This window comes from Natator depressus, chromosome 16 (assembly GCF_965152275.1).
Source record: "Natator depressus isolate rNatDep1 chromosome 16, rNatDep2.hap1, whole genome shotgun sequence".
Taxonomy (NCBI): domain Eukaryota; kingdom Metazoa; phylum Chordata; order Testudines; family Cheloniidae; genus Natator; species Natator depressus.
The window spans coordinates 1618787-1643306 of NC_134249.1; the positions used below are offsets into that span (position 1 = coordinate 1618787).

The window sequence follows — 24520 nt, forward strand, 5'->3', positions numbered from 1 at the left end:
AGCTGTACAGATTCCTTCCCAGGAGACGCTGCAGGGAGTGGCTTCTGAGCAGCAGCAGCCGTTTGGTAAGGCTCCCTGTGTCGGGGAACAGGCCCTTGGAAAAGCACCCAACTGGATCTGGCTCATGGGGCTGCATGAGGCACTCCATCCAGTCCCCCGCCCCCCGCCCCCACAGCAGTACACACAAAACCCAACAGGGCTTCCCCAGGCTGCTCAGGCCCAGGGCCATGGCAGGATCAGCTCCTGGAGTGCAGGGCAGAGGCAGGGAGTGGCACTGCAGGGGCATTTGCCATCATACCTTTGCCAGGTCGCTGAGGGTCATGGTGCTGAGCATTTCCAGTGACAGCCGATGATGGGCAAAGATTGGTACGTACTGTTCAGCTGACAGCTCAATTAGCAGGTTTATCAGCTGCCTCTCCAAGCCCTCCTCCTGCAAAAGACAAGGCAAGTCCCAGCCATCCCCCAACCAGGAAGTGTGCAGGGTTCAGCCCCCGGGTCAGGATCAGACCCCGTTCCAAAGCCACGTCAGAGGAACAGGCACTGCTCCCAAACCAGCTCTCTAGGCTGAACCCCTGCTCTAGGCAGTAGCTGGTTAGAAGCCTTCCTCACAGGTATGGCTGCTCCCCAAGAGATGCTGCATCCCTGGAAGCACCCAGTGCATCTGAGCAGCGTTTGCACCTTTCTAGTTTGCCTGCCATGACCCAAATGTTCCATTTCTGGAAGAATAAAACCAAGGGTTGGACAGTTCCCATTCTGGCAGGTACCTGCCCTCCCAAAGTGCTTTACAAACACCAGTCGATATGCAAGCCAACAGGGATCAATTCAGCTATTGCTGAAATCAGCCACCTCTGCACCACTCCAGCAGTTATGTAACAGTGCATGACACAGGGCAAAAGTTATGGGCAAGAAGTGAAAAGACTCCTGCATTCAACTGAAATTGCAGGGGGATTTGGGGAAGCTGAATGCAGCTGCCTGAGTTGGAGTTTGGCTAAGACCAAAAGTCCTATTCTTAAAATGGCTATCAGTGTAATCATCACCAGGAGCTAAAAATTCAGGGTGAGGCCCATACCTCTGGCAGCCCAGCGCCCCCCAATGCCATGCTGAGCTACTGGCTCACTGCAGGCTCAAAGGGAAGAGCATCTCCTCCTGACAGCTGCACTGGGATTTCTGTGGAGATGCTGAGCAGCCATAACCCTGCGCAGGGCAGGGAGGTCTAGCAATGCACCGCACAAGGGGATCAGAGGGGAGCAGATCTAGCAGCGTTTCAGCCTCTGTGGTGACATTGCTAATGGAACTGCTCTCCAGCCCTAGCTCCAGCTGAGCACGTGGGCTGGGCAATGGAAAGTGCTTGTTACCGGCTTAGATTTGGGGCAGCGCCTAGTACCATGGCCCCAGCACTACTGCAATCCCAGCAATACCCCTCAGTGACCTGGAGTTTCAGTGAGAGAGGTTTCTGGTTCAGCAGGCGCTGATACTGGATCAGCCAGTAGTTCTCCTGCTTCGTTTCACTTTTCGCCTCCATCTCGAGCTGCAAGAAAAAGAAGGTGAATTAGAATCCGGGCTTTAGGGGAGTTTGAATTACAGACCCAAAGGGGAAGCCAACAGCACCGTCAGCATGGAGCAAGCTCAGAGACACCGATGGTAGCTCACATTGCCATGGAGAGCCAGGGCTGGGCACAGTCAGACCTTAACGGCCTCCTGGAGCTGACTCTGCTTTGATTCCCACATCCCTCCTCTTGCTCACCCCCAGGATTCTCCATCTCCCTCTGTCCCCACCCTCCAGGCACCCTTGTCCCATGCGCTGGGACCAAACTGCTAAGGGGCTGCCAGTGGCTATGGCTCAAGAAGATGAAGCACATTGGCAGACCATGGATACTGCAAAGGGTCTCTGTGTCCTGCTCCCCTCCTTCCCTACCTCTCCCCTTGAAACAACCACTGCAATGGTTGCCATTCCTCTGGCAGGGACGGAGGATGCATGCTGACCTCTGCCAAACAGTACCCACACTGGTCCAAGGACACTACGATCCTGATCCAAAGCCCTCCAAAGTCACTGGCAAGGCTCCCATTGACACTAACGAGCCCTACGAGCACAGAATATCACTTCCCTCATCTTGGTCCCCTTTTCTCCCCATGGCCAAGAGCACCCATGGTCACCCCCCACATGGCACTGCCTGCTGCTCCTGATCTACGCAGAGTCATTAACAAGTCCCACCACATACCAGGATTTGTTGCAGTTCCTCTTCCCTTTGCTTCTTCTCCTTGAGCAGCTGTTGCAGCATGTAGCTCAGAGCTTGGCGTTGCTCTGTGATCATCTCCTGCAACAGAAGCAGAGGCAGCCCTGTCTCCAGACCACATGGAGGCTATGCAGAGCGCTGTCCCTCAGCCACACCCTACAGCCTCCAGTGGGCAGAGCATTTATTTTGCTCAAATACTCAACCCAAGTTTTTGAGCCGTGTCCAACTGAACCTCAGCAAAGTTGAGCAGACGCCCAATCCCGCTCTCAGGGAGATTTCTGCTGGGGCCCAGGGGTCACTGCCATGCGCATTAGACCCAGTAATGGCAGTTCCCCTGTTCTCAACGTAACGCCCTGAACTTGTCCATTACCCCAGTCCCGCCACACACTGTGCAGAGTGACCAGACTCACTGAAGCAGCCCTCTGCCCATAACCCACCCGCACACTCCAGCTGGAGACTCTGCCTCGATCTATAGCAATAGGAACATCCGTATTCCCCTTCCTTATCTGCAACAAGGCCACAGAGGCTGAGCTCTGCAAGCCTGCAGGTACCCAGGTGGGTGGGGACGGGCCTAGGTAACAGCATCTCCATGGCCTTGGAGATGGGTGGACGCCTTGAGATCTCATGAGTATCAGATAGAATCAGGCCCCATGGCAGGGGGTTTGTTTGGTTCGATGGAGCTGTACGCCATGGGGCTTGGATTTGATCTTCGTTCTGTTGTATGCTGCCCGGAGCTTGTGGCTGTGGGGAAGGGGAGGATGCTGTGGAGGTGCATCCATCATTGTAAACCATCGCCATCAAGGACAGTGACGACAGCGGAACAGCTGGAATACCCCTTGGACATTCCAATCACAGCGCCTCTCGCTGGCGACGACGGGGGTGCAGCTGCAGAGGTTTATCCCACATAGCTCTTTGTTAGTGTGGAGGAACGTAGAGTACGGTGAAACCAACAGAACACGGGAGCGGGACATTTTAGATGGCTGGGACCAAGGTGCCAGCGACGTTATTTGGAGCCAACCCCCCAGAAGAGGCCCGGGCAGCAGAGAGACGCTCTCATCGAGCATAGCCTTAACAGGGCTCAGACACATTGCTGGCGGAAATTTCCTGTGACAGGAACAGTGGGTTCTGATCTCTGCTCTTGCGTAACTCTTGAGGGGGTTATGTCTCAGCAGAGGATTTAATGACAAGAGCCTCCTAACTGTGAGTGGTGCAGCAGGAGACTGTGAAATACCCGCTGACTTCCTCTGTGTCCCAAAGGGAGGTACTAGGCATGGGACACCAGCCACACAACCCCTCTGTCTTGTGCTGATCTCATTTGAAGAAGACATTTCCCTCAACACAGAACTGTTGTGTTCACGTTTGTTTGTAATTGTTGATTTCTTTCATTTCCACAGAGACACAGATCCAGGATTCTGTGAGCAAGAAAGGGCTGGTTTGGAGCACAGAACAGATCAGCTTCCCTGAAGGTCATAAGACAACTACCCTGGAGAAAGCCACCTGGAAAGCTCTGCTGGAAACATACCTCTGTGAGCAATCTGCTCCCATCCCCCCCAGGCTGTCCCACTCTAAGTGGCTTGATTCTCTCCCCATTTTCTCAGGACAGGATAAGTAATATTTCTGGAGGCTTTAGCCATTGATGCACGGCTCAGAAGCAGCAGCTTAGCTCTCACATGGCGAATCCAGCCTGGTGCTCCTCTCCCCACATGGCCAGCTCTCCTTGGCCAGTTATTCAGGCCTTCTCTTAGGTTCCCCACAGCCCCTAGGCATGCCCAGTGCACACACTTCATGGAGGCTCAAGATCAAGCTGCTACCAGGGGAGAACATTCACCCACAGTACCGATTCAGGGGGTTTAGCCCCTTGGAGCACGTGTGGCTGGAGTGCAACCACAGAGCTCTCCAGTGTTGCTCTCCAACTACCCTGGCTGGTTGTGGCCTGCACAGGCTGTAGCTCACAGCAGCTGGAAGGGTGCTCAGGCCAGTCACTGTATGATGGGACCTGGTATCTCTGCAGGCGGCACTTTGGTACTAAAGAAGGTGGCAGCTGCAGTCTGCTCCACTTGATGCATATCTAGTGCAACAGTTGGGCTTCAGGTGCGTTCCTGCTGCACCCCATTTTGGGCATTGATCCTGCATTAAGGGTTCAAGACAATGCATGAGACTACTGTGCTATGGGCTTGTTTATAACCACGCTGGCTAATAGGTTACCGGGGGAATGCGGCTCAGTTCTAGTTTCTAAGCGGTCGGTGCTAAGAGTAGCTGACAGATTAGGGTCAAGACACAGTCTTTGACACTTTACCACCATCCCTGGTACTGCCATAGTTTGCCTACACTCCAGCCCCATCTCATTCACTTGACCACAGGACTTCCCACTCTTTCCCCTTGTAGCCGCTGCTTTGCGACTAGCTGCGCCATGATCCTTGGGCTGTGTATCAGGGCGCACAGGGACATGCCCAGCTCTTAACAATCTACTCTGAGCTATTTGGCAGCCTTCCGGAAGAGAGGGAATTGCGACTGGCTTGCTTCCCCCAGGTATAATGAGCATGGAGGGTTCCCTGCCACCAGAGGTCAGTTACTGGAGTGTTTTATGACTAAAAGCATTTACAGTCACACTTGCTGACTAGGTGGCAATCGAATCTCATGCTTCAGGGTGTCAACTGATCAGTTCCGGGGTCAGGAAGGAACTCCCAACCCCACCCCACCACTTACAGTATTACATGGCTGCTGAGTGTACTAAGCAAACTATATTCCTTTGACACATCAGTTACTGGCTACAGATACCAGACTTACTGGACCAGTGACCTGAACTGGCAAATCCTATGGGATAATTCACATAGGAAGACAATTCCTGCAAAGGCACATGAAAGAAAACTAAAGCTAAGCTGCTTTAACCCAACTTGAGCTCCCTCTACAGCTGGATGAAAACTCCCCTTGAGATGGAAGGCTGGCTGGGCAGAGGGGATGCTGTCATGGCCTTGGAGACATGGCTTAGAAAGGAAGACGAGGGAGGTGTGGGTCATTTTTGGCAGATACTTAAACAAATTAAAATTAAAACAAAACAATGCAAGAAAACATGAGATGCTTGGCAGATGTGTGCTAGGAGAAGCTCCTTCCCTGCCCAATGAGCCGGCTTGTGCCAAGTTTTCAAACTGAAAATTACTCAAGATCTTCAGGAGCAGCAGCAATGTTTGCAGAAAGCAGCAGGAGAGGGGGAATTTGGGGAACATCCCCTTCTGACTAAGCATGAAACTGCCTAGAAACTGCAAAGAGCACAGGAAGTGAGCAGAGCTTTTGAGACCCCCAGAGTGAAGGTAGAGGGTAGAAGAGGGGGCAGCCCCAGAGCCCTACATACCTGCAGTGTCTCTGTGTCCAGTTCTTGCCTCTTTAACTCCAGCTGTGTCAGCTGCAATAACTCTGTTTCTATTAACTTAATCTAAACAGAAGATGAAACAGTTTTTTACTGACATTTGAAATTACTTATTTAGCTGCTTTAGCGCTGGCAAAACTGCACAGCTGCCCTCGGGGAGACAGGGGGCTGGACTGTGCTTTGGAAAGCCTGTTGTCTCCCTTCATTCTGTCAATTCTCCAGGGCCAAGTAAACAACCCACAAGCTAACTTGCACTGCCTGCATGACTGCGCTGCCAGCTGCTCGTGCTTAGTCTCTTGCCTGATGCTAACTAGCTGTGTTCCGCCCCCCAACAACAGAAGGCATTTTATGTGCCTGTCTCTAAGCACCTTCTAGGCTATGGCCTGGAAGTGCTTTGCAGTCAGTTGGTTCATTCAAGCCTCCCAGCCAGCCTGGAAAGTAAGGACACATTAACTCTGTGTTAATGCAGCTCCTTAGATTGTAAGCTCCATAGGTGTTTGTACAGTGCACACAACACTTGGCTTCTAGGTGCTACTACAATACAAATAACAGATACTACTGATGGGGAAACTGAGGCACAGAAAGGCAAAGTGACTTGTCCACAATCCCACAACAAATAAGTAGCAAAGCCAAGAACAGATCCCAGATAGCCTGCAGCCCAGGCTTGTACTTGAACCATTATTTTATCTGCTGCTATACGTCCCACGACCATTCAGGAAGAACACCCTTGGCATGCAGCTGACTGCTCTGGAGGCATCCTAACACTCCATTAGGTGCACAGCATGCCAATGGAATGCAGGGGAAGTGGAGGCCCAGGAGTGAAGCATTTAATAGAGAGGTGCCCAGCAGTGAGACCTGAAGGCCAGACATGTCCCCAAGACACCCTAGGACTGTAGACCAAAGATAAGCAAACTGACCATCCGCAAGGTTCTTGTTGCTGGTGAACTCCAGCAACGGAACCTTGCACGGAAGGTACAAGTTCAGATCACACAAATGTGCTTTTTGCTTGATCACTGACGAGGTCCATATATAGGTGCAAGCAGCCTGTGGGCTTCCCACGAGTTGCAAAGACTGGCCCTGTTTAGCTCATTATAGCAAAGCAAAGCCATTCAACTTCTCCTCCCCACCTCCTACACCGAGCTCCTTTCCTAGGGTCAGATGGGGGAAAGCCTGGAGCACTCCGCTGAGAAACTGGCCAGGTCCTCTCTGTCATTTAACCAGAGGGGCATCCCGGGGCCGTGCTCCCCAGAACTGTCTCCACGACCCATCCCCAGTAACATGCTTCATCTTTAACAAAATGGAGATCAAACAGCAGGTTGGCAACAGAAACAAATAATAATGAGCTCATGCCGCAATGTGCAAGTCTAATGGTCTGGATGGAGATGCAATGGATTCTTATGGAGACAGCAGCCCCGCTCACTATGCAGCCTGTCACATGGCAGAGGCCTGGCTCTCTCTGGCTCATCCCTAGAAGCCAGTGCAGGATTGCTCTCTATAACCCATTCTCACATGCTTTGGCCAGTCAAGTTTCAGATGACTCAAGTAATGGGGATTCCAGCATTTCCCTTGGATCTATTAGGCCTCACTGCCACTCCTCCATGGTGGAGAGAAGTATTGTTAAATCAAATCTGACACTTTGTGTTACACAGCCCTACAGAAACAGAAGGGTGCTTGGTTTTCCTCAGACCCTGCGCTGCATACGCAGCACGGCAACTTTCCTTGCAGTGGTCTCACCATTCAGATGAACAAGCTGAATCTTTTGTTGCTTCTGTTCTGCCAGCGCCAACTCACCTGGTTCCTGATCTGCCGGTGCAAGAGATCCTTCTTCACCTGAAGGGCTTCAAAGGCCGCTTTCTGCATTTCACTCTACGAAACATTACATTCTGCTTAGCCCAGGAACGAGGCCCAATCATGGGGATGCAAACACACAAGCAACCCTCACTACGCTGAAATGATCTGATTTACAAACATTTCCCTGGTGCTCACCCTTGCAGAATCTGGGTGCCTTCTCACAATCCCAAGAAGTAAAACACAATTGCCCCATTTTACAGATGGTAAACTGAGGCACAGAGAAATTAAGGCCAAACATTTTCCGATGAAGTGAGCTGTAGCTCACGAAAGCTTATGCTCAAATAAATTGGTTAGTCTCTAAGGTGCCACAAGTACTCTTTTTCTTTTTGCGAATACAGACTAACACGGCTGCTACTCTGAAACAAGTAATTACATAGCTTCCCTTTAGCCACTGCAGCCAATTATCCAGATCGCCAGAGATTTCTGCACCCAACTAACTAGTTTTAACAAGGCTTTAGAATAGCCAATGTGCTTGCCATGCCAGCTCTGTTCCCCACCCCCATTACAACATGCACTTAGCTTCCCTGATCACAAGCCTACCTCCCGCAGGATCTGACTAGTGGCCTTGTTCTGATCTAGCTGTTGCCAAGCCAGGATTTGTTGGAACTTCTGATCCATCTCTGCCAGGCTGCAAGAGATACATCACCAGGGGATTATTACAGGGTCTCAGACTGCAATGCAAATAAGAGGACAAGCTGGCCATGGAAATGAACCCAGAGAAATCCAGGAATGGGGACTTCCTAAAACATGAGAGTTTATTACTGAGCATGGACAGCCAGAGCTCTCACACTGTAACATTAACCTGCTCTTGGCGGGTGTGTAAACTCCTTCCCACCAACCAACCCTGGCCGATAAATGAAACAAAAACAGATGCACAACTTACTGGTGCACCTGCTGTGAGTGACTCAGCGTCCATGCCTGACAGCTCATAAAACAGCACAGCGTGGGGATCATATTCCCTGGATGTAAAGCGTGGCCTCTGCTCCAAGAGAGGACTTTGTATAAATAGTCCCATGAAGTGCATTGCCTCAGTGATTGCAGAGAAAATGGTCTCAGATCTCAAGTACAAAGATGTCCAAGTGGGCCATTTGTACTGTCACTTTCAGAGCAGAACTGTGCTGTAAGTGCAACTGATTGAAGATCAATGAGAAAACTGCTCTGGCTGCTTTCAAGGGACAAGAACCAACATTCTGATTCTTTTCCTCTTCCCAAAGCGCCCCATGGATTCCAGGTAGCGTGGAGGACCCCAAAGAGCAGTGTGCGACTGCATGGCAGTGAAAGTGACGACTCAAAAATGAAATGACTGGTTTCATTTCACCCTCCAAACCAAGTGAAATGTAAGAAATAAAATAAATCATGTTTACACTGTTCTTTCAGTTCTTACTAATCCAGAGCATTCGTAACACTCGTATTACTTGTGTTTAAACGTAAGAGCTCTATCTTGGTGGCCCTTCTGTTCTTCAATCTTTAGTGCTGTTGTTTGCTGTTAAATAGCTGTTGTGCTCTGCTCCAGAAATGGCTGCAGAGATCCCTATGTGTGTGTGTCTCAGAATTGTGCTGGGGCCCTTTGGTGTGAAAGGGGTTCTATAACATTGCTACCAGTCACACTGCTCTCTCAAGATACCTGGAGCAGGCCTGGTTGACAAGGTCTTGCCGGCGAGATTCGGAGGTCATGTGGATGAGCTTGTTCTTGTAGCTCTCAGCCAGCATTTGTTGCATGGCAGCTGGGAGACACAAAGAGGAGCCGTTAGTGCTAGAAGCAGGTTAACTCTGTGTCCAGCATCGTTCCTGGTCCCCACTCAGCTACAAGAACTTGCTAATATTGGGGTCCCCCCTCCAATTTTCATTCCATCCCTGTTTCTATGTAAAGCTGTTCAGAGAGGAAAGCTAGCCAGCTGCACCCTCCCAATGGGCAACCACTAATCAGGGCTCGATGAGAGGCCTGCCAGGAGCGTGCCCTGCGGAGTCTGCTCTGCACAGACGACATGCTCTCAGCCTCTGCAGGGCACCACCCCAGTTTCAGCTCCACAGCGGCTGCTTGCAGGAGCAGAGTCACTAACTAGTGGTCTCACTGGGCTGCAGGTCTGATCTCCCCACTGCAGCCTGGGGCCTCCACGCAGCTGCTGAAGAGAAATAGAGAGATGGGTGAAAACTTTGCCAACCCACTAAGGCAGGTTTAAGCCACTGCTTCGAGGGTTGAAATATCCACAAATAGGGGCTGAGGCAGGAGACCGACTCTGAGAGAGCTTCGGCACAGATGTCTCTGTCGCAGCAGTGCACGCGCTTGCTCCTGCACACGCACATTTTAATCCCAGCAGCAAATGCCAACAGCATACATGAGACGTGTGTGTCTGTGTGACGAGCGCACGCACTGGGCTGCTTTCCACGCCTCAAAGTCAGTTTCTTCCCCCCCATACAGCAAAGGTGGCTCAGCAGGATCCAGGCAGCACTCCCACACCCCGCCCCCACGGGGCACAGCATTTACCCGCGGCAGGCAGGCAGGTCTGAGTGCTGCCTCGTTCTCCCAGCTGGTTGCCAGTTATAGCTGGTTTGAAAGTACGAAGTGCTGTGTGTGTGCTGGGGATTGATCCCTTGCCAGATCTCTCACTGCTCCGGCCATGGCAGTGACCAGAGGGATGTGTCTCCCTTGGGATTAGTGGTGCAGTGCAGGAGGGTAATGGATCAGCTGCCATCCAGGGACCCAGTGCTAGCTACACGCCTGCTCACACCACTGTTTCAGGCAAGCTATAGCAGTAAGAGTCATGTGTAGCCAGGAGCCACTCCCAGGATATGGCCCTCCCTGCCTTCTCTCTCCCGATCCGCCAGAGAATACGGCCCTCACAGCCCTCCCCCCAATGATACAGCCCTCTCAGCCCCCTCCACCCCCAGAGAATATGGCCCTCACAGCCCCCCTCCACTCCCCAGAGTATATGGCCCTCTCAGCCCCCCTCCACTCCCTAGAGGATATGGCCCTCTCAGCCCCCCTCCACTCCCCAGATGACTACCACAGCCCCCTTCCCTTGGACTTACAGGCCACTTCCCTTCTGCGTAGCTGCTCCGTCTCCTCCTGCGTTATTGCCATCAGTTGGTCCATCCTTATTCTAGGAAAGAAGCAGAGCCACATTTCACCCTTGCCAGCCAGCCACGCCCTCTCCACCCTCCTCAAAGCTGCACCCTAGACTTGAATGGCTGAGTGATTCCATCTGGTCACTCATCCGTGTGAGCGACAGATGCCAGGAGGAGGCCTGCAGAGGCTCAGGAATCTTCAGCCGCAGGCAGGACACTGCCGGTCCATTGGGGAGGGTGCGTACGCTGCTCACAGCAGGGCCGAACCAGAGGGCATTGCCAGCGGGCTGTCTGCCCTTGGGAAAACCCAAGGGAGTACGAAATAAGTGAAACAAAAAATACTTCTATGAAACCTCTATTCCTCTCCCTAAATCGTGAGCCCCTCCTTTTGCTTCCTGTTTTCTGGGGTCCCCCCATATACACACCCCCAGCCTCTAGATTGCCAAGGACTCTGTATCTCCGCCTTGCTACGCACATCAATGGCACTGCATAAACAAGGATGGTGGTGGTCGATGGCCCCAAAGTGCTCAACCCAACAGCGCGGCACCTTCCCGGAAACCCTCTGCCCTACAACAGCCAGCAGATGTATCTGGGTCCTCTGAAGGGAGACGCCTCTGACCCACATTTTAGGGCTTCAGGAGCTTGCATGGACCTCCTCTTTGTGGGGGAGAGGAGAGGTCAATTTTCTCATTGGAATCAGACTGTATCAGACTGGGGCCATCTAGCTTGGTGTCAGGTCTCTGACAGCACCCAAAGCACATGCTTCAGAGGGAGATGTAAGGAATCTTGCAGCAGGCAGACAAGGGATAATCTGCCCTCACATTACGCCTCATCCTGATCCCAAAGAGTGAGACACTGTTTCCTCACCCTTCCCATACTGTTAGCTGTAACAACCGTGGGTATTCTGGTTATCCTCAGCAACGTTCACAGCCTGGTTAGACCCTGAACTTTCTGCTGAGCCTGCCAATTATTGCCAACTGTGGATCTGGTTCTTGTGGTGTGGACTCCTGCTTCACCAGGAACCAGGCCGAGGCCCAGCAAACTCATTGTACACAGGCCACCTAATGGCTGCCAGATGCAAACAACTTTCCATCCCTGCTGACTTGAGCTGGATTCAGATGTGAATCTAGAGGTGAATGAGTCCATTCCTCCACCCCAGCCGCTCACCCTTGCCCAGAGGAGCCTAGGCAGGGCACTTACCTCTCATTCTCCAGGGATTTCAAAAGTTCTGAACTTTGTTTCTGCCTAGAAAAATAAAGCAGAAGGTTTTTACTGCAGAGTAGGGCACCCTTCTCCCCAGGGAGTGGAGTCGTCCCTGAGCAAGCCACATGCCGCGACCACCAGCCCACTGGCTTGGCCACTGTCCCTGCCTCTGTGCTGGTGGAGCTGTCAGCTGCAGCCAGGGAGCAGTTCTGCTATGTGGGGGCAGGAGCTATGTGAGCTCCCCCGCCACTCCCCAGGGCACAGGCATGGAAAAGGCAAGGGGTGGGGGACACTGCCTCTGGTAGATCTTCCCATCCTCGCCCCTCCGGGGGAGCCACTGGGAGGCTAATCCCATGACTGGGGGAGTGGGGGTGGAGCAGGATTCCTTCCTTGTACCTATTTTCCCAGGGCTTGGGCTAGGCGCTAGCCAGAGGATTTACCCCTTGGAGCATGGAAGAGCTTGGCAGCCTTCCTTGCTGTTGGCAGCCTCATCATATAACTCCATACACCACACACACAAGCTGGCGTTCCCCTCTCCTGCAAAGCAAGAGGACACACAGTTCCTGGGGTACAGCGCCTCTGCGACATTTCCCTCCCCGCAGGGTCTGGGCTCAGCTCAGCACCAATCCATCTGCAGCTCTGTGCCGAGCAGACTCAGGCCAGGCAGTGGGAGCTGGGACACCCAGAATGCAGCAGCCTCCACCGTGGCCCAAACTCTTCTGTTCACAGTTATCTGCACCAGGAATTCTGGGTTGAAAGTTTAGGTTTGTCCCCCATAGGCTAAACACATGTGATCATGCCGCCCTCCAGTGGCCAGCCCCAGTGATAACAGCGGCCTGTGGCTGATTCGCACCTAATGGATTTCACAGAGTTCAGACTTGGGCGACAGGACTATTGTAGTCATTCAGTCGGACCTCCAAAAACTTTGCTAAAGCCAGAGAAGAAGCAGAGACTAGCAGGGCTGTGAAATGAACCCAAAGCTCAGGTCCCTGTCCGGTGTCTTAAGCCCAAGGCCAGCTCTCTGGGTACAAGGCCCAGAGACACTGTGTAACTGTTTCAGAGTAACAGCCGTGTTAGTCTGTATTCGCAAAAAGAAAAGGAGTACTTGTGGCACCTTAGAGACTAACCAATTTATTTGAGCATAAGCTTTCGTGAGCTACAGCTCACTTCATCGGATGCATACTGTGGAAAGTGTAGAAGATTTTTCTCCACACTAGGGGCTTATACCTGCACAAAGTAGGATATTCTGGATGTATGGACAAGGCCTTAGGCATGTTGACTAGTTTTACCCATAGTCTGTACCAGGAAGGCTGTGGGATAGAATGTGCCTGCAAACAAGGATTTGCAGCACGGAGGGTTTCCCTTGGGGTTGTTCTCCAGCCTCGTCCCTGCCCCACCACAGGGATTCACCCTCACTGCTCAGTCATTTCTGCGCTGCTTGGGGAGTTTGACTATGGAAAAACCTCAGAGAAATGGACAGGTCATGAGCAGCAGGTCAGCGCAAAATGGGACACAGAGAAATAAATGCGCAGAGGGGCAGAGCTGACTGCAAGGTGTCCAGGGAGGAGGCCAACCTCTGATTCTCCTTCAGCAGCTTCTGGATTCGGCTGGCAATGCCCTGCTCCATTTGCTTCAGCTGCTCCAGCAGCTTCAGGTGCTCTCCTTCCAGGTTGCGCTGATGCTTCGTCAGACCTTTCTCCAGCCTCACCTGCTCCTGTGGCAAGGGGAAAAGGGAAACTAGCAGAAGAGAGAAGTGACAACTCTGCTGGGCTGTGCCTACAGCCCATGAGAATTGCTGAGGATGGTGTTTTATTACAAGAAGCTGAAAGGTTCCAAGAGGGTGGATAGGGAGCCTATCCAGAGCTTACACCGACACTGACATGAAAGCCAGAGACACTAGAGAGAGCAGAGACATGCTAGGCCACCCCTAGGCCAGTGTGAGGGGCCAGTGCAGGACTGTCCCTGCAATCCCTGAAAGGCCCTCTGGAAAGTCAAAAGGAGAGGAGAAACTGGGAATAAAAATAACAGAGAGCCGAGAGAACCCTGTCAGTGCTGCCTCTGGGGGGGGCCTCTGCATGGGTGGGGCCCACATGTCAATACATGAAATGCCTGTTCTGAAAGGGAGCAGGTGGGCAATGGTCAAGTCTGTCCAGAGCTGGACAGATGGACAGCCCTGATCAAATGCAAACTTCAGCCACAGGCTGGGTGCCAGAGCCTTGGTCCCCAGCTGATGTACCTTTTTCACAGTCTGCAGAATCTCCTCCTTCTGATTGCTGCTCTGCTGAAGAAGCTGAGCATGCTCCCTCTGCCCCATGTCCAGGCGACGCTCGAACTCCAGCTTCTCCAGCATCTTCTCTTCCTGGCAGAGGAGCAAGAAGCAGAGTGAGGGTTGGGATCGGCAGCCTGCAGGCTATTCCCCTGTTCAAACCAAGACCCAGGCTGATAAAAACAGTATCAGGGAAATGAGATCCCAATTGTACGTCCTGGCTAAACCAGGCAGGGAGCTGGAGTGCTTAACTAGAAAAATCCGGTGATTCCCATACAGAAATCCAAACAGCATCAGGAGGAAACTGCTGTTCCAGCTGCCATGCTACTAACATTTCAGCATGGTCAGAAAGTCAGTTCACACTCCGTGAGCTCACCCTCTCCCCCAGTCCCACAACACGCTGTAGGGAAGAGAGAGCTGCAGCAAGGTACTGTTAGCCTGGCCAGTGAAATCCCTAGGAGCTCCAGAATGACAGCGGAGAAGGCCGTCAGCAATAGAGTCAGCCAGTCAGAAAGTCTGAGCTGAGGGAGAGGGAACTGGGTGACACACAGAGTGAGTGACTAACAGAGGTCGGCAGTGCTGATGCAGAACATTCATGGACTTGGCCCAGCAGCGAGGACAGGCAGAGGTTAGAGAAAGGGGCAGGAAATAAAGTGAGATTTCACTGGAAAAAATGCAGCCAGTCAACGCATCGGGGAAAGAATCCCAGAGCCAGAGGCTCAATGAGAGGTGGAAGCCAGAGGCGCAGTAATGTCAGTTCTGGGGCGACAACTGACAGCAAATCAGCACTCTGGCTGCAGAAAAGATCACGGACATTTTAGCTGCATGTGCAAAGGAGTAGAGCAGCAACAAGGGCTCTCGCTATGGATGCAGGTCTGGCTTCCAGGTGCATTGGTAGAGCTATATGGTAGGAGGAAGGGGGTCAGGAACAGCAGCTGCTGTGGGGCAGTACTGAGGTACCTCAGTAGAATGGGGCCCAGGGCTGGAGTAGCAGGGGGCTACAGGTCAGGACGCGGGTGCTCTGGCACAGCTGTGTGTGGATACGTTTACACACTGTGTTCTGGATCTAGCCAGGCACTAAAACTCCTGAAGCTTAGAGAGTAGAAAAGAAGTGAAGAAAGTGTCTGGAGGGCTCCAGACAGCATAAGCACTAGAAGTAGCCCTGCTTCTTCCACATGGAGATGGACACAAGCTTAACCTGAACTGGGACTTCTCACGCAAAAATATGCCACGGCTGCCAAAACAAACTGATTTGAAAGGAAAACAACTAATGCGTGTCAGGCAATTCCTGCCTTCAGAGCCAGATGTGGAGTGTGTGTTCAGATGCCTCTCTCACTCAGAGAGTGGGGGGTTGCAGAGCTCCAGGTTTCAAGGCATTCAGTGCTAGTTTGCTCAACTACACAGAAAGAGAAGCGAGCACACTCAGAACTCCCAGAAAAGGCCACTGCAGGGACTCTTCCTTACCTTCCTCTTCTCATAATCCAAGAATTTGTTCTGAAAAGTAAATGAAATAGTTAGGAGAGAGTATTTAATCAGGGGAACCACATTCTGTAGGTAATGTTAGACCACTCCATTCCCTCTTCCTCAACTGAGCTGTGTCTACACTATCACTTACATCGGTATAACTTATGTCACTCAGGGATGTGAATACTCTCCACACGAGTGACGTAAGTTACACCGACGTAAGCACCGGTATGGACAGCCCTTTGTCGGCAGGAGAGCTTCTCCCACCAACACAGCTACACTGCTTGTTTGGAGGTGGCTTAATTATAGAGCGGCTACCCTGGAGATTTTACAGCGGCGCCACTGTAAGCTCTCTAGTGTCAACATGGCCTAAGGCCTGGTCTACACTTAAGTTAGGTTGACATAGCTACAGTGTTTCAGACTTGTGAGCTCTGTAGCTACACCAATCTAACCCCTGGGGTAGATGCAGCTAGGCTGATGGCAGAATGCTTCTGTCCACCTAGCTACTGCCGCTCAGGGGTGTGGATTACCCACAGAGACAGAAAACCCTTCCGTCACTGTCGGAGGAAGCAGCATAGCTACGGCACCATACTTGTGCTGCTGTAGCGCAGACATGGCCTGACAATCTGTTAAAGGGACAGCAAGATTAAAGAGGAAGTGGCTCGACACACAGTTGCTGTCCTGAGAGCACGCTGCCCCTGCCCAGGCACACTTGGGAGAAGCACCTGTCCCAGCCAGGTGCCACGGAGATTCAGAACCTGGTGGAAAGGAGTATGCTCTGGGGCCACTGAAGATTCAGGGCCAAGTCTGTAGGAGGTGCCTCAGTTCCCCCCACCAGTCCCCGGGGCCAGATTCTCTTCTCACACTGGTGTAAATCAGGAGTAACTCCATGTCTGTGAAAGGAGCTACACTTCGTGCAAAGAAGGAAATTCAGACCCTGAGTCACAGAAGAGCCCAACTCCACAGAAGAGGTGGGCAAGGGCTGTGAACATGCAGAGCTCCTCATCTATAAACCAGGGATAATGAGGCTCACCCCCCTTTGTAAAGGGCCTGGCAACCTAAGAATGCAGATATACCATAGAGAAGCTTAGCATTATTGTTACATTTGTACAACCTGCAGCTTGCAGCTGAGCAGGCAGCTTGTCACTTTCGGGTTCTCATGCCCTAGGACAAGGCTGCAATGTCGGGATTGTAGATGCCGTTGAAGGAAAACCGAATACAAACAAATCTCTTCATTTATTACGAAAAAATAAATGAATATGAGGGTTTTACAGCTACCTACTTTCAAGCAGTAGATTTCCCAGCTAAGCTCCCAGAGGGAACCTCTAACTGAAAAGGTATCTAGCCCTACCCAAATAGCTAAAGCTGGTCCAATGAAAAAGCTCTTCTACACACAGCCCTGTACAGGGCTGACCTTGCATGCCCCATACTATATCTAGAAATCTGGGTCCTCAGTTTACAGTACCATGGCCTATCTAAAGCCAATGCCAATTAGCTACCATGGAAGGGTTTGAAATGTGAGAGACAGAAGCTGATGGGCCAGGTTCTGCTCTCATGTAAATCTGTTGACCACAAGCAGTGATTCTGCATTTACATGGTGGTAAACTGGGCCTAATTAGGCATGTTGCCCCCAAATGAGAAGCAAGCAGTGGGACATGCTGGTTTGCACACAATACCCCAAGTGAGGAAAGAGTTCAAATAAAACACAGTATGGCTTATGGGAGAAGGACTCTCAACAGATTCTCCCAGCACACTTGCCACATGGCATCAGTAGCTAAGCAGTATCAAACTGAGACCTACAAGGGCTGACTCCACACTTCCTGGGTGGAGCTGCAGGACTTCTCATTCTAAAGCCTGACCTTCGAACAGGAAAGTCGCCTATATGGCACCTTAATTGATGCCCCTTGGAGAAAACTGTGGATGAAGGGAAAGCAGTGGATGTATTGTTTCTTGACTTTAGCAAAGCTTTTGACACGGTCTCCCACAGTATTCTTGTCAGCAAGTTAAAGAAGTATGGGCTGGATGAATGTACTATAAGGTGGGTAGAAAGTTGGCTAGATTGTCGGGCTCAACGGGTAGTGATCAATGGCTCCATGTCTAGCTGGCAGCCAGTGTCAAGTGGAGTGCCCCAGGGGTCGGTCCTGGGGCCGGTTTTGTTCAATATCTTCATAAATGATCTGGAGGATGGTGTGGATTGCACTCTCAGCAAATTTGCGGATGATACTAAACTGGGAGGAGTGGTAGATACGTTGGAGGGCAGAGATAGGATACAGAGGGACCTAGACAAATTGGAGGATTGGGCCATAAGAAACCTGATGAGGTTCAATAAGGATAAGTGCAGGGTCCTGCACTTAGGACGGAAGAACCCAATGCACAGCTACAGACTAGGGACCGAATGGCTAGGCAGCAGTTCTGCGGAAAAGGACCTAGGGGTGACAGTGGACGAGAAGCTGGATATGAGTCAGCAGTGTGCCCTTGTTGCCAAGAAGGCCAATGGCATTTTGGGATGTATAAGTAGGGGCATAGCGAGCAGATCGAGGGACGTGATCGTTCCCCTCTATTCGACATTGGTGAGGCCTCATCTGGAGTACTGTGTCCAGTTTTGGGCCCCACACTACAAGAAGGATGTGGATAAATTGGAGAGAGTCCAGCGAAGGGCAACAAAAATGATTAGGGGTCTGGAACACATGACTTATGAGGAGAGGCTGAGGGAACTGGGATTGTTTAGTCTGCAGAAGAGAAGAATGAGGGGGGATTTGATAGCTGCTTTCAACTACCTGAGAGGTGGTTCCAGAGAGGATGGTTCTAGACTATTCTCAGTGGTAGAAGATGACAGGACAAGGAGTAATGGTCTCAAGTTGCAGTGGGGGAGGTTTAGGTTGGATATTAGGAAAAACTTTTTCACTAGGAGGGTGGTGAAACACTGGAATGCGTTACCCTGGGAGGTGGTAGAATCTCCTTCCTTAGAAGTTTTTAAGGTCAGGCTTGACAAAGCCCTGGCTGGGATGATTTAATTGGGGATTGGTCCTGCTTTGAGCAGGGGGTTGGACTAGATGACCTCCTGAGGTCCCTTCCAACCCTGATATTCTATGATTCTATGATTCTATGAAAAAACTCAGAATTCCCTAATATTGCAATGCCGGGCACACACCGCATTACACTCTGTGCGTCCCTCTAGCTATCCTGCCTCCTTGCTTTCAAGATGCTGACCTAAAATGAAGTTAGTGCAGGAAAATACTAACATGAACATGTGCTTTTTGCAACTGGCTTCCAGGGCGCTTTGTACACCCTGAGCAGCAGGGCCATGGTAATGGAGCTGTGTGCCAGGGCATCAGGGCTCCGCCATCGACTCACTCCATGACCCGAGTGACTCTGTTTAGCCAACGGATGTAAGGATGATGCTTCCCTATCTCCCGCGGTGAGAGATCCTGACGGTTAGTGAACTAAGGGCATGGAAATCTGCAGATGGAAGGTGTTGCAGAAGTGCAAAGTGCTGGTATTCCGCTCTGTATGTGGCTGAGATCCTCACCTGCCACTCGCTCTCTTCCTCCATGTATTTATGCACATGCCTGTTGACACCATCCACTGATGTTTCTCCTCCATCACTTTCCAGGACCGGAAGCAGATACTGGGAGGGAGGGCAGTATTTGATTCCAGACTCTAGGCAAAGCACACAGAGCCACCCAGTTACAACAACACATAGCTCAGGGCTGGCCCAGGGAGACTCTGCTTCCAATCACAGTCTCTCACTCCCCACCCTCTTAGAGTGCCTGAAGGAGCTCGTTGATCCCTGAAGCCAGCTAGGAGCTGGCAATGGCAGGCTCTGAAGGGAGTGATGTGACTTTGTTCTCACCTGGGAGGATGGTGGCTGTGATGAACGGTCTCAAGCACTGGGATGGGAGGAGCATTAGTGTCCCCTTCACCTTAGGGACAAACAAGGCTACTCAGCGTCACCAGACCCACTTTGACTGGACTGCATGGGGATCAGCCGAGGGGGAGATTGCCCCCAGTTGGAATTACAGTAACGTTACAGTTCTGACTCTCACCCTGATCGCTCTTATCGCGGGGAGTTCAGCTGAAAGTCTGACTGGGCACTTCCATCTGGCACCCCCCATATTGGCTATATAGCTTACACACACAAGCAGCGCTTCCGCCCTGGCCTTCTTCTCATCGAGCAGGCTTAAGGGTTTGTGTTTTAATACAGTCCCTTGTTCTTCTCCCAGGGCCTCCAAGCCCTTTGTGAAATAAGCCTGACATCCTCCCGTGGGGAAGAGAAGTCACATTGTCCCAATTTTATGGATGAGAAACAGAAGACGTAGAGACTGTGGCTTGTCCACAGTCACACAGAGTCAGTAATGCAGCCTGGAATAGCTCTCCGGACTCCCTGCACCTTGATTTCTCCTGGGCTCAGGATAGACTACAGAGTCCTCGGGCGGGTGTAAAAAAGCAAAAAGGTTTTATCGGGCTGTCGCCCCCTTCAGGCAAGGCAATACCTGCAGCCACCTGCTTCTGCAACTGCAGGCAAGTCATCAGTAGCAAATCAGAAGAACAGTCCTGAATTGGGCGCACCTTCCCCCAGGAAGGCTCTGGCAGCCAGCTGTCTCTCAAGCCGTCTGCAGCCCCAGCCAGGCACCTCTCAGAATGAGAGCTGGAAGCCTGTTCTCCGTCCCAGTCATCCCTCACTGAGCTGTGCTGTTCCCCTGGTAACCTTCCCTCCAAGACTGACGCCTATTGCAGGTGGAGTGGAGCAGGGCTGACTGAGCTCACAGCAGCTCATTAACCCTTTCCTGGCCAGTGTGGGGTCCACGTTCGCCATCATACTCCCACTCCTATGCTTTAACCACAAGACCAATCTTGCCCCTTTCAGAAATTGGTCAGCAATTTCAAGAAGCCACTAAGAAGTCAATACCCATCCCGTAGCTCATATTCTGGATGTCTGCCAGCTACGGCTTACATGCTGTCTAACGTATCTGCCACACGAGCAAAATGCCAATCAAGAGCTCCCAGAGGTACCAGGTACAGCCCATGAAGTACCAACCCCCTTTGGAACATCACATCTTCACAGACACATTCCTGGAACTCAGGGCAGGACCTGACTGGCATTTAGCCCCAGGTACGCTGTGCAGCAGACCCTTGACCTTTCACCCCCATCCACAGGCTGCTCCCCTTGCTTACCTTTGCACAGGAACTGCTGGATAGACTCTGTGCCAGCGTTGCAAACATCATATGGCGGGTATGTCATGGACGAAGCATCCAGCGTCAGAGTCTCCAAAACAAAAAGCACACAGAGCTCCAGCTTTCATTCACAATCTAACAACCCAGACAGAGTCCCGGTGGCTCTAAGCCCGGGGGTCAAAGCAGCAGAAAAGGAGGGTTTCACCCTAGAGATTGAACTGCCACACTTTCACTGCACCCCACTATAACTGAATGGCAGAATGTTTCTGCACTAGCAGGCATCACCCGCAGCCACTGTGATCTCACATTTCCTGCGCTTAGAGGATGCCATTCTGTTGAGAAAAATGGCATCATCCACACAGGTAGGGTGTGTTCCAGCTCGGCTGCAACTGTGTTTGTCACCAGGGACAAGTAACAGAGTCACCTCACTGCCTCGGGGCCCCTTGCAGTTGCCTGGGTTGCGGGGGCCTAACACTGCCACATGTGCGCAGGGGTTGCGTACCTCCAGTGTGCGGATGTGAGCCAGCGCCTGGGGCAATTCCCGCAGCAGGTTCTCACTGACATCAAGGGTGCGCAAGCTGCACAGGTCACCCAGGGTAGCAGGCAGCTCCTTCAGCTTATTACCTAGGGAGAAAAGGTCCGCCCCCCATTACCTAGGGAGAAAAGGTCCATCCCCCAAATTAGTCCACCCCCCAAACTGATCCTTCAGAGAATTCACTCCTCTGAACTGCAAATCCCTCAGCTGCCAGCTAGCTTGGTATTTTCAATACATTGACTTGAGATTACACTAGTCTGTGCATAAAAATCACTTTGTCCCTACATTATGTACCATACATGAGGGGATCTCAAAACTTGGTGCAGGCTCAGCACATTTTAACACAGAGACCAATGTAGACTCCTCCCTCATAGTCAAGATCGCTCGCCAACAGTGCCCCATAACATCCCTGGGGTCACTACAGCAGTTGCTTCCCTGGGAAGGTAACAGTGGGACACAGCCAGCTGGAAGCCAACACCATGTGACAAGCCAGCCCCTTACAAAAGATATTGGGAGGATGGTTAATGGCCTAAGAGGCTGACTAGCTACAACCCAGAACCCAAATGTACCAGGTTAAGGACTCAGTGGATTGAGTGCAAGGGGCTTCACAAAGAGGCAGGGCTTGACCCCTAAGCAGAGGAAAGGGACTCCAGGCTTAAGTGGCTGCATGGAAGGAACAAAAGTGAAAGTGGGAGTAAAACCCACAAAGGGAATTCAGAAGGCAGGAGGGAAGAAGAGGGGAGCTGGAGGAAGAGGTGGAGCTGGTCAGGGCCTGAGAGGGGAGGAGGAGAACAGGGCAGGGGAGGGAAGTGGAAGCCAATCGAGGAATTCCAAGAGGGGAAGGGCCCAGGGCTGAGCAGCTAGGAGAGAGGGATTTTGGCAGCAGTGTCCAGACTGGAGAGGAGCCAGATGGGATGAGGGGGTGGGGCCGTGAGAATGTCACCGCATGGGTAAGAGCAGGGGAGAGGCTGGGACATAGAGACTGTGGACAGCCACAAATGACAAGACTTGCCAACAGCCACAATGGGGGCGAGGAGCCTAATGTGACAGCGAGGCCACATGGGGAACAGATGGGAAGGAAGCCAGGAGCAGGCACAGATGCCCCCAAATAGTTGAACTGCTGTTCTTGGTCATTTGAGTGAAATCAGCCCTGCCAGCTACCTAGTTCATAGAGAGACCTAGTCTTTGGGCTTGCGGGACCTCTTGGTTCCAGCCTGTTTATTAAACTGCACAAACTGTACAGACACTCTGGTATGGCTAATGCTTTGATATATGCCTGAGCTGGCCACAGCTAGCTAGGTCATCAGGGCCTATCCTGACAGCCCCAGCCTGAGGCTTACCAGATCAGCTATTGCTAAGCACTACAACGTGCTGGGCAGTTCAGCAGGCACAGAACCTCCTTCCTCAGTCACACTTTCTGAGACATTGAGTCTGTGAGTACACCTCTGCAACGGGGGAGGGTCTCAGAGTCCAGGCTCCAGCCCGAGTGGGAACATCTACACTGCTAGCTTTAGCCCTGCAGCATCAGCCTGAGTCAGTGGACCCAGGCACTGAGACTTGCTGCCGTGGGGTTTTTTGCAGTGTAGACATACCCTAAGAGGACTACACACGGTGCTGGAACATCTTAACTCCGCTGCAAAGACATGGGATGGGAGGGAAGGACACTGACTATTGGCCTGTGCATCTAAGGGGAAAGAGGACAGGGTTTCAGATGAACACAGCGATTACCTAAGCACCCACACTCTCCGGTCCCTTCCCTGCTTCACAATGTTCCCTTTAACAGAGTGTTCTCGTGGGTTCTCCTAAGCCTGTGCTGCTCTGTAGGGACGCTGGCCCACTGTGGCCAAGGCAGAGATACAGGCCTGGCAAATCCAGGAGAATTATTTGGCTGCTGAGTTCTGGTGGGCCTACCTTAAAGTTTGGCTAGTGCAAGCTATTTCCAGGCAGCCACTTCTGCTTGTTACAATACCTGACTTACCCCTTTGCTGCTGCCCACCTCTCTCATTATCTTGATTCTATACATAGTGTCAGAGACAGGTTTCCTGAGAGCTTTCTATATTTATAGCCCTTCATTTCTCTTGTTGCCAGGAACTACGCTCACAGCACAGAGTCTAGCTCTTCCCACCCCCCACAACACCACACCAAAAACATTGTCACAACTAAACCAAAAAGGGGAGTATTTCAATAGTCTACAGCAGATCTGCCAATCCTACTGCTTCCTGGCCCTTTCTACCAGCCTAGCAGAAAACTGAACCGACCTAGCGCCTGGTTCAGTGCAGGGGGATTTCACAGGAGATCAAGAAGCAAGAGGTATGTCAACGTGTTTGAGAAACAACCCAGCACTCAAATATTTAAGAGTCATCTTCCGTTTGCGTGACTTCTCCTGTCATGTCAATCACCTGTATTCATGTGCTCCCAAAACATAGCACTTAGTAGAGAAGAGTTTTATGCCTGCATTTACACAAAGGAAATTTCCACACAAAAACTTTGTTAACAAAGGGTTGAGTGTCAGTGGGCTTTGTACATAAGTAACAAGCACATAAAATCGAGGAAATGACCGGTTAAGGTGATAAATAGCACATGTGATCTACATCCCCCCATCCCTGAGAGATCACTAGTACCCCACCCAGCATACACAGCATTCCCACTCCCCTGCCCTCCAGTCCTCTTCCTCCGGTCTAGCATCGCTGGCATCTGCAGAGGCAAAGTCACCAGGCAGAAAGAGGTTACTTTCATTCTCTGACTGTATTTCCCTCCACAGATGCAGGATCCCTGCTCTCCTCCCCTCTATGTTTGGGAGATTCAAGGAATATGTAATCTAAGCCAGGGTGCCCAAAGTGCAGCCAGAGGACGAAACACAGACCGGGGAGCTCTAAAATGCAGGTGCCCCTTGCTCTCGCCCTAGAACCGCTGGTCTGAGCAGGCGCGGGGCCATTGCTTGTCACTGCTCTCGCCCTAGAACCGCTGGTCTGAGCAGGCGTGGGGCCATTGCTTGTCACTGCCGGAGAGCTTGAACTAGCAACGGTTTCTGGTCATCTAACAAGGAAGATACAAGGGCAAGCAAGAGCCACAGGTGTGAGAGTTCAATATGGTTTTAAAATACGTAAATTACATGCAAATTAGGAGTTGGGAAATTGTTACTGCTGCTCTTCTGGTGGCCAGCCTTAGAAAAGTTTGCCATACCTTTCACATTGAGGGTCTGGAGCTGGGCAAGGTCCCCTATAGACCGTGGAAGAACTTTTAAGAGATTCCTTTCAAAGTTTAGGACCTAGGATGTTAAGAGAGAGAAGATATTCAGGCGATTCATTCCGTAAGCCTCGGAACCTCTGCTTGCTTATACTGTGTCAGGGTGCCCATGAGCC

At 51.6% G+C, this 24520-nt stretch overlaps 1 protein-coding gene across 3 annotated transcripts in view; it reads right to left on the reverse strand.

The window, feature by feature from the left end:
* LRSAM1 (leucine rich repeat and sterile alpha motif containing 1) overlaps nucleotides 1–24520 on the reverse strand; it is a 55439-nt gene that overhangs the window by 2252 nt on the left and 28667 nt on the right. For 2 of the 3 annotated variants that reach the window (XM_074974047.1, XM_074974045.1), the window contains exons 7-22: nucleotides 24342–24426; nucleotides 21126–21247; nucleotides 20624–20714; nucleotides 18978–19108; nucleotides 15449–15478; nucleotides 13955–14077; nucleotides 13293–13432; nucleotides 11716–11760; nucleotides 10480–10550; nucleotides 9074–9173; nucleotides 7990–8077; nucleotides 7390–7464; nucleotides 5584–5664; nucleotides 2220–2315; nucleotides 1430–1528; nucleotides 299–430 (exon numbers count right to left, since the gene is read on the reverse strand). In XM_074974047.1, coding sequence (XP_074830148.1) covers nucleotides 299–430; nucleotides 1430–1528; nucleotides 2220–2315; nucleotides 5584–5664; nucleotides 7390–7464; nucleotides 7990–8077; nucleotides 9074–9173; nucleotides 10480–10550; nucleotides 11716–11760; nucleotides 13293–13432; nucleotides 13955–14077; nucleotides 15449–15478; nucleotides 18978–19108; nucleotides 20624–20714; nucleotides 21126–21247; nucleotides 24342–24426 — 1509 coding nt within the window. The remainder of the gene's footprint in view (nucleotides 1–298; nucleotides 431–1429; nucleotides 1529–2219; nucleotides 2316–5583; nucleotides 5665–7389; nucleotides 7465–7989; nucleotides 8078–9073; nucleotides 9174–10479; nucleotides 10551–11715; nucleotides 11761–13292; nucleotides 13433–13954; nucleotides 14078–15448; nucleotides 15479–18977; nucleotides 19109–20623; nucleotides 20715–21125; nucleotides 21248–24341; nucleotides 24427–24520) is intronic. The other variant, XM_074974048.1, reaches the window with a different exon arrangement.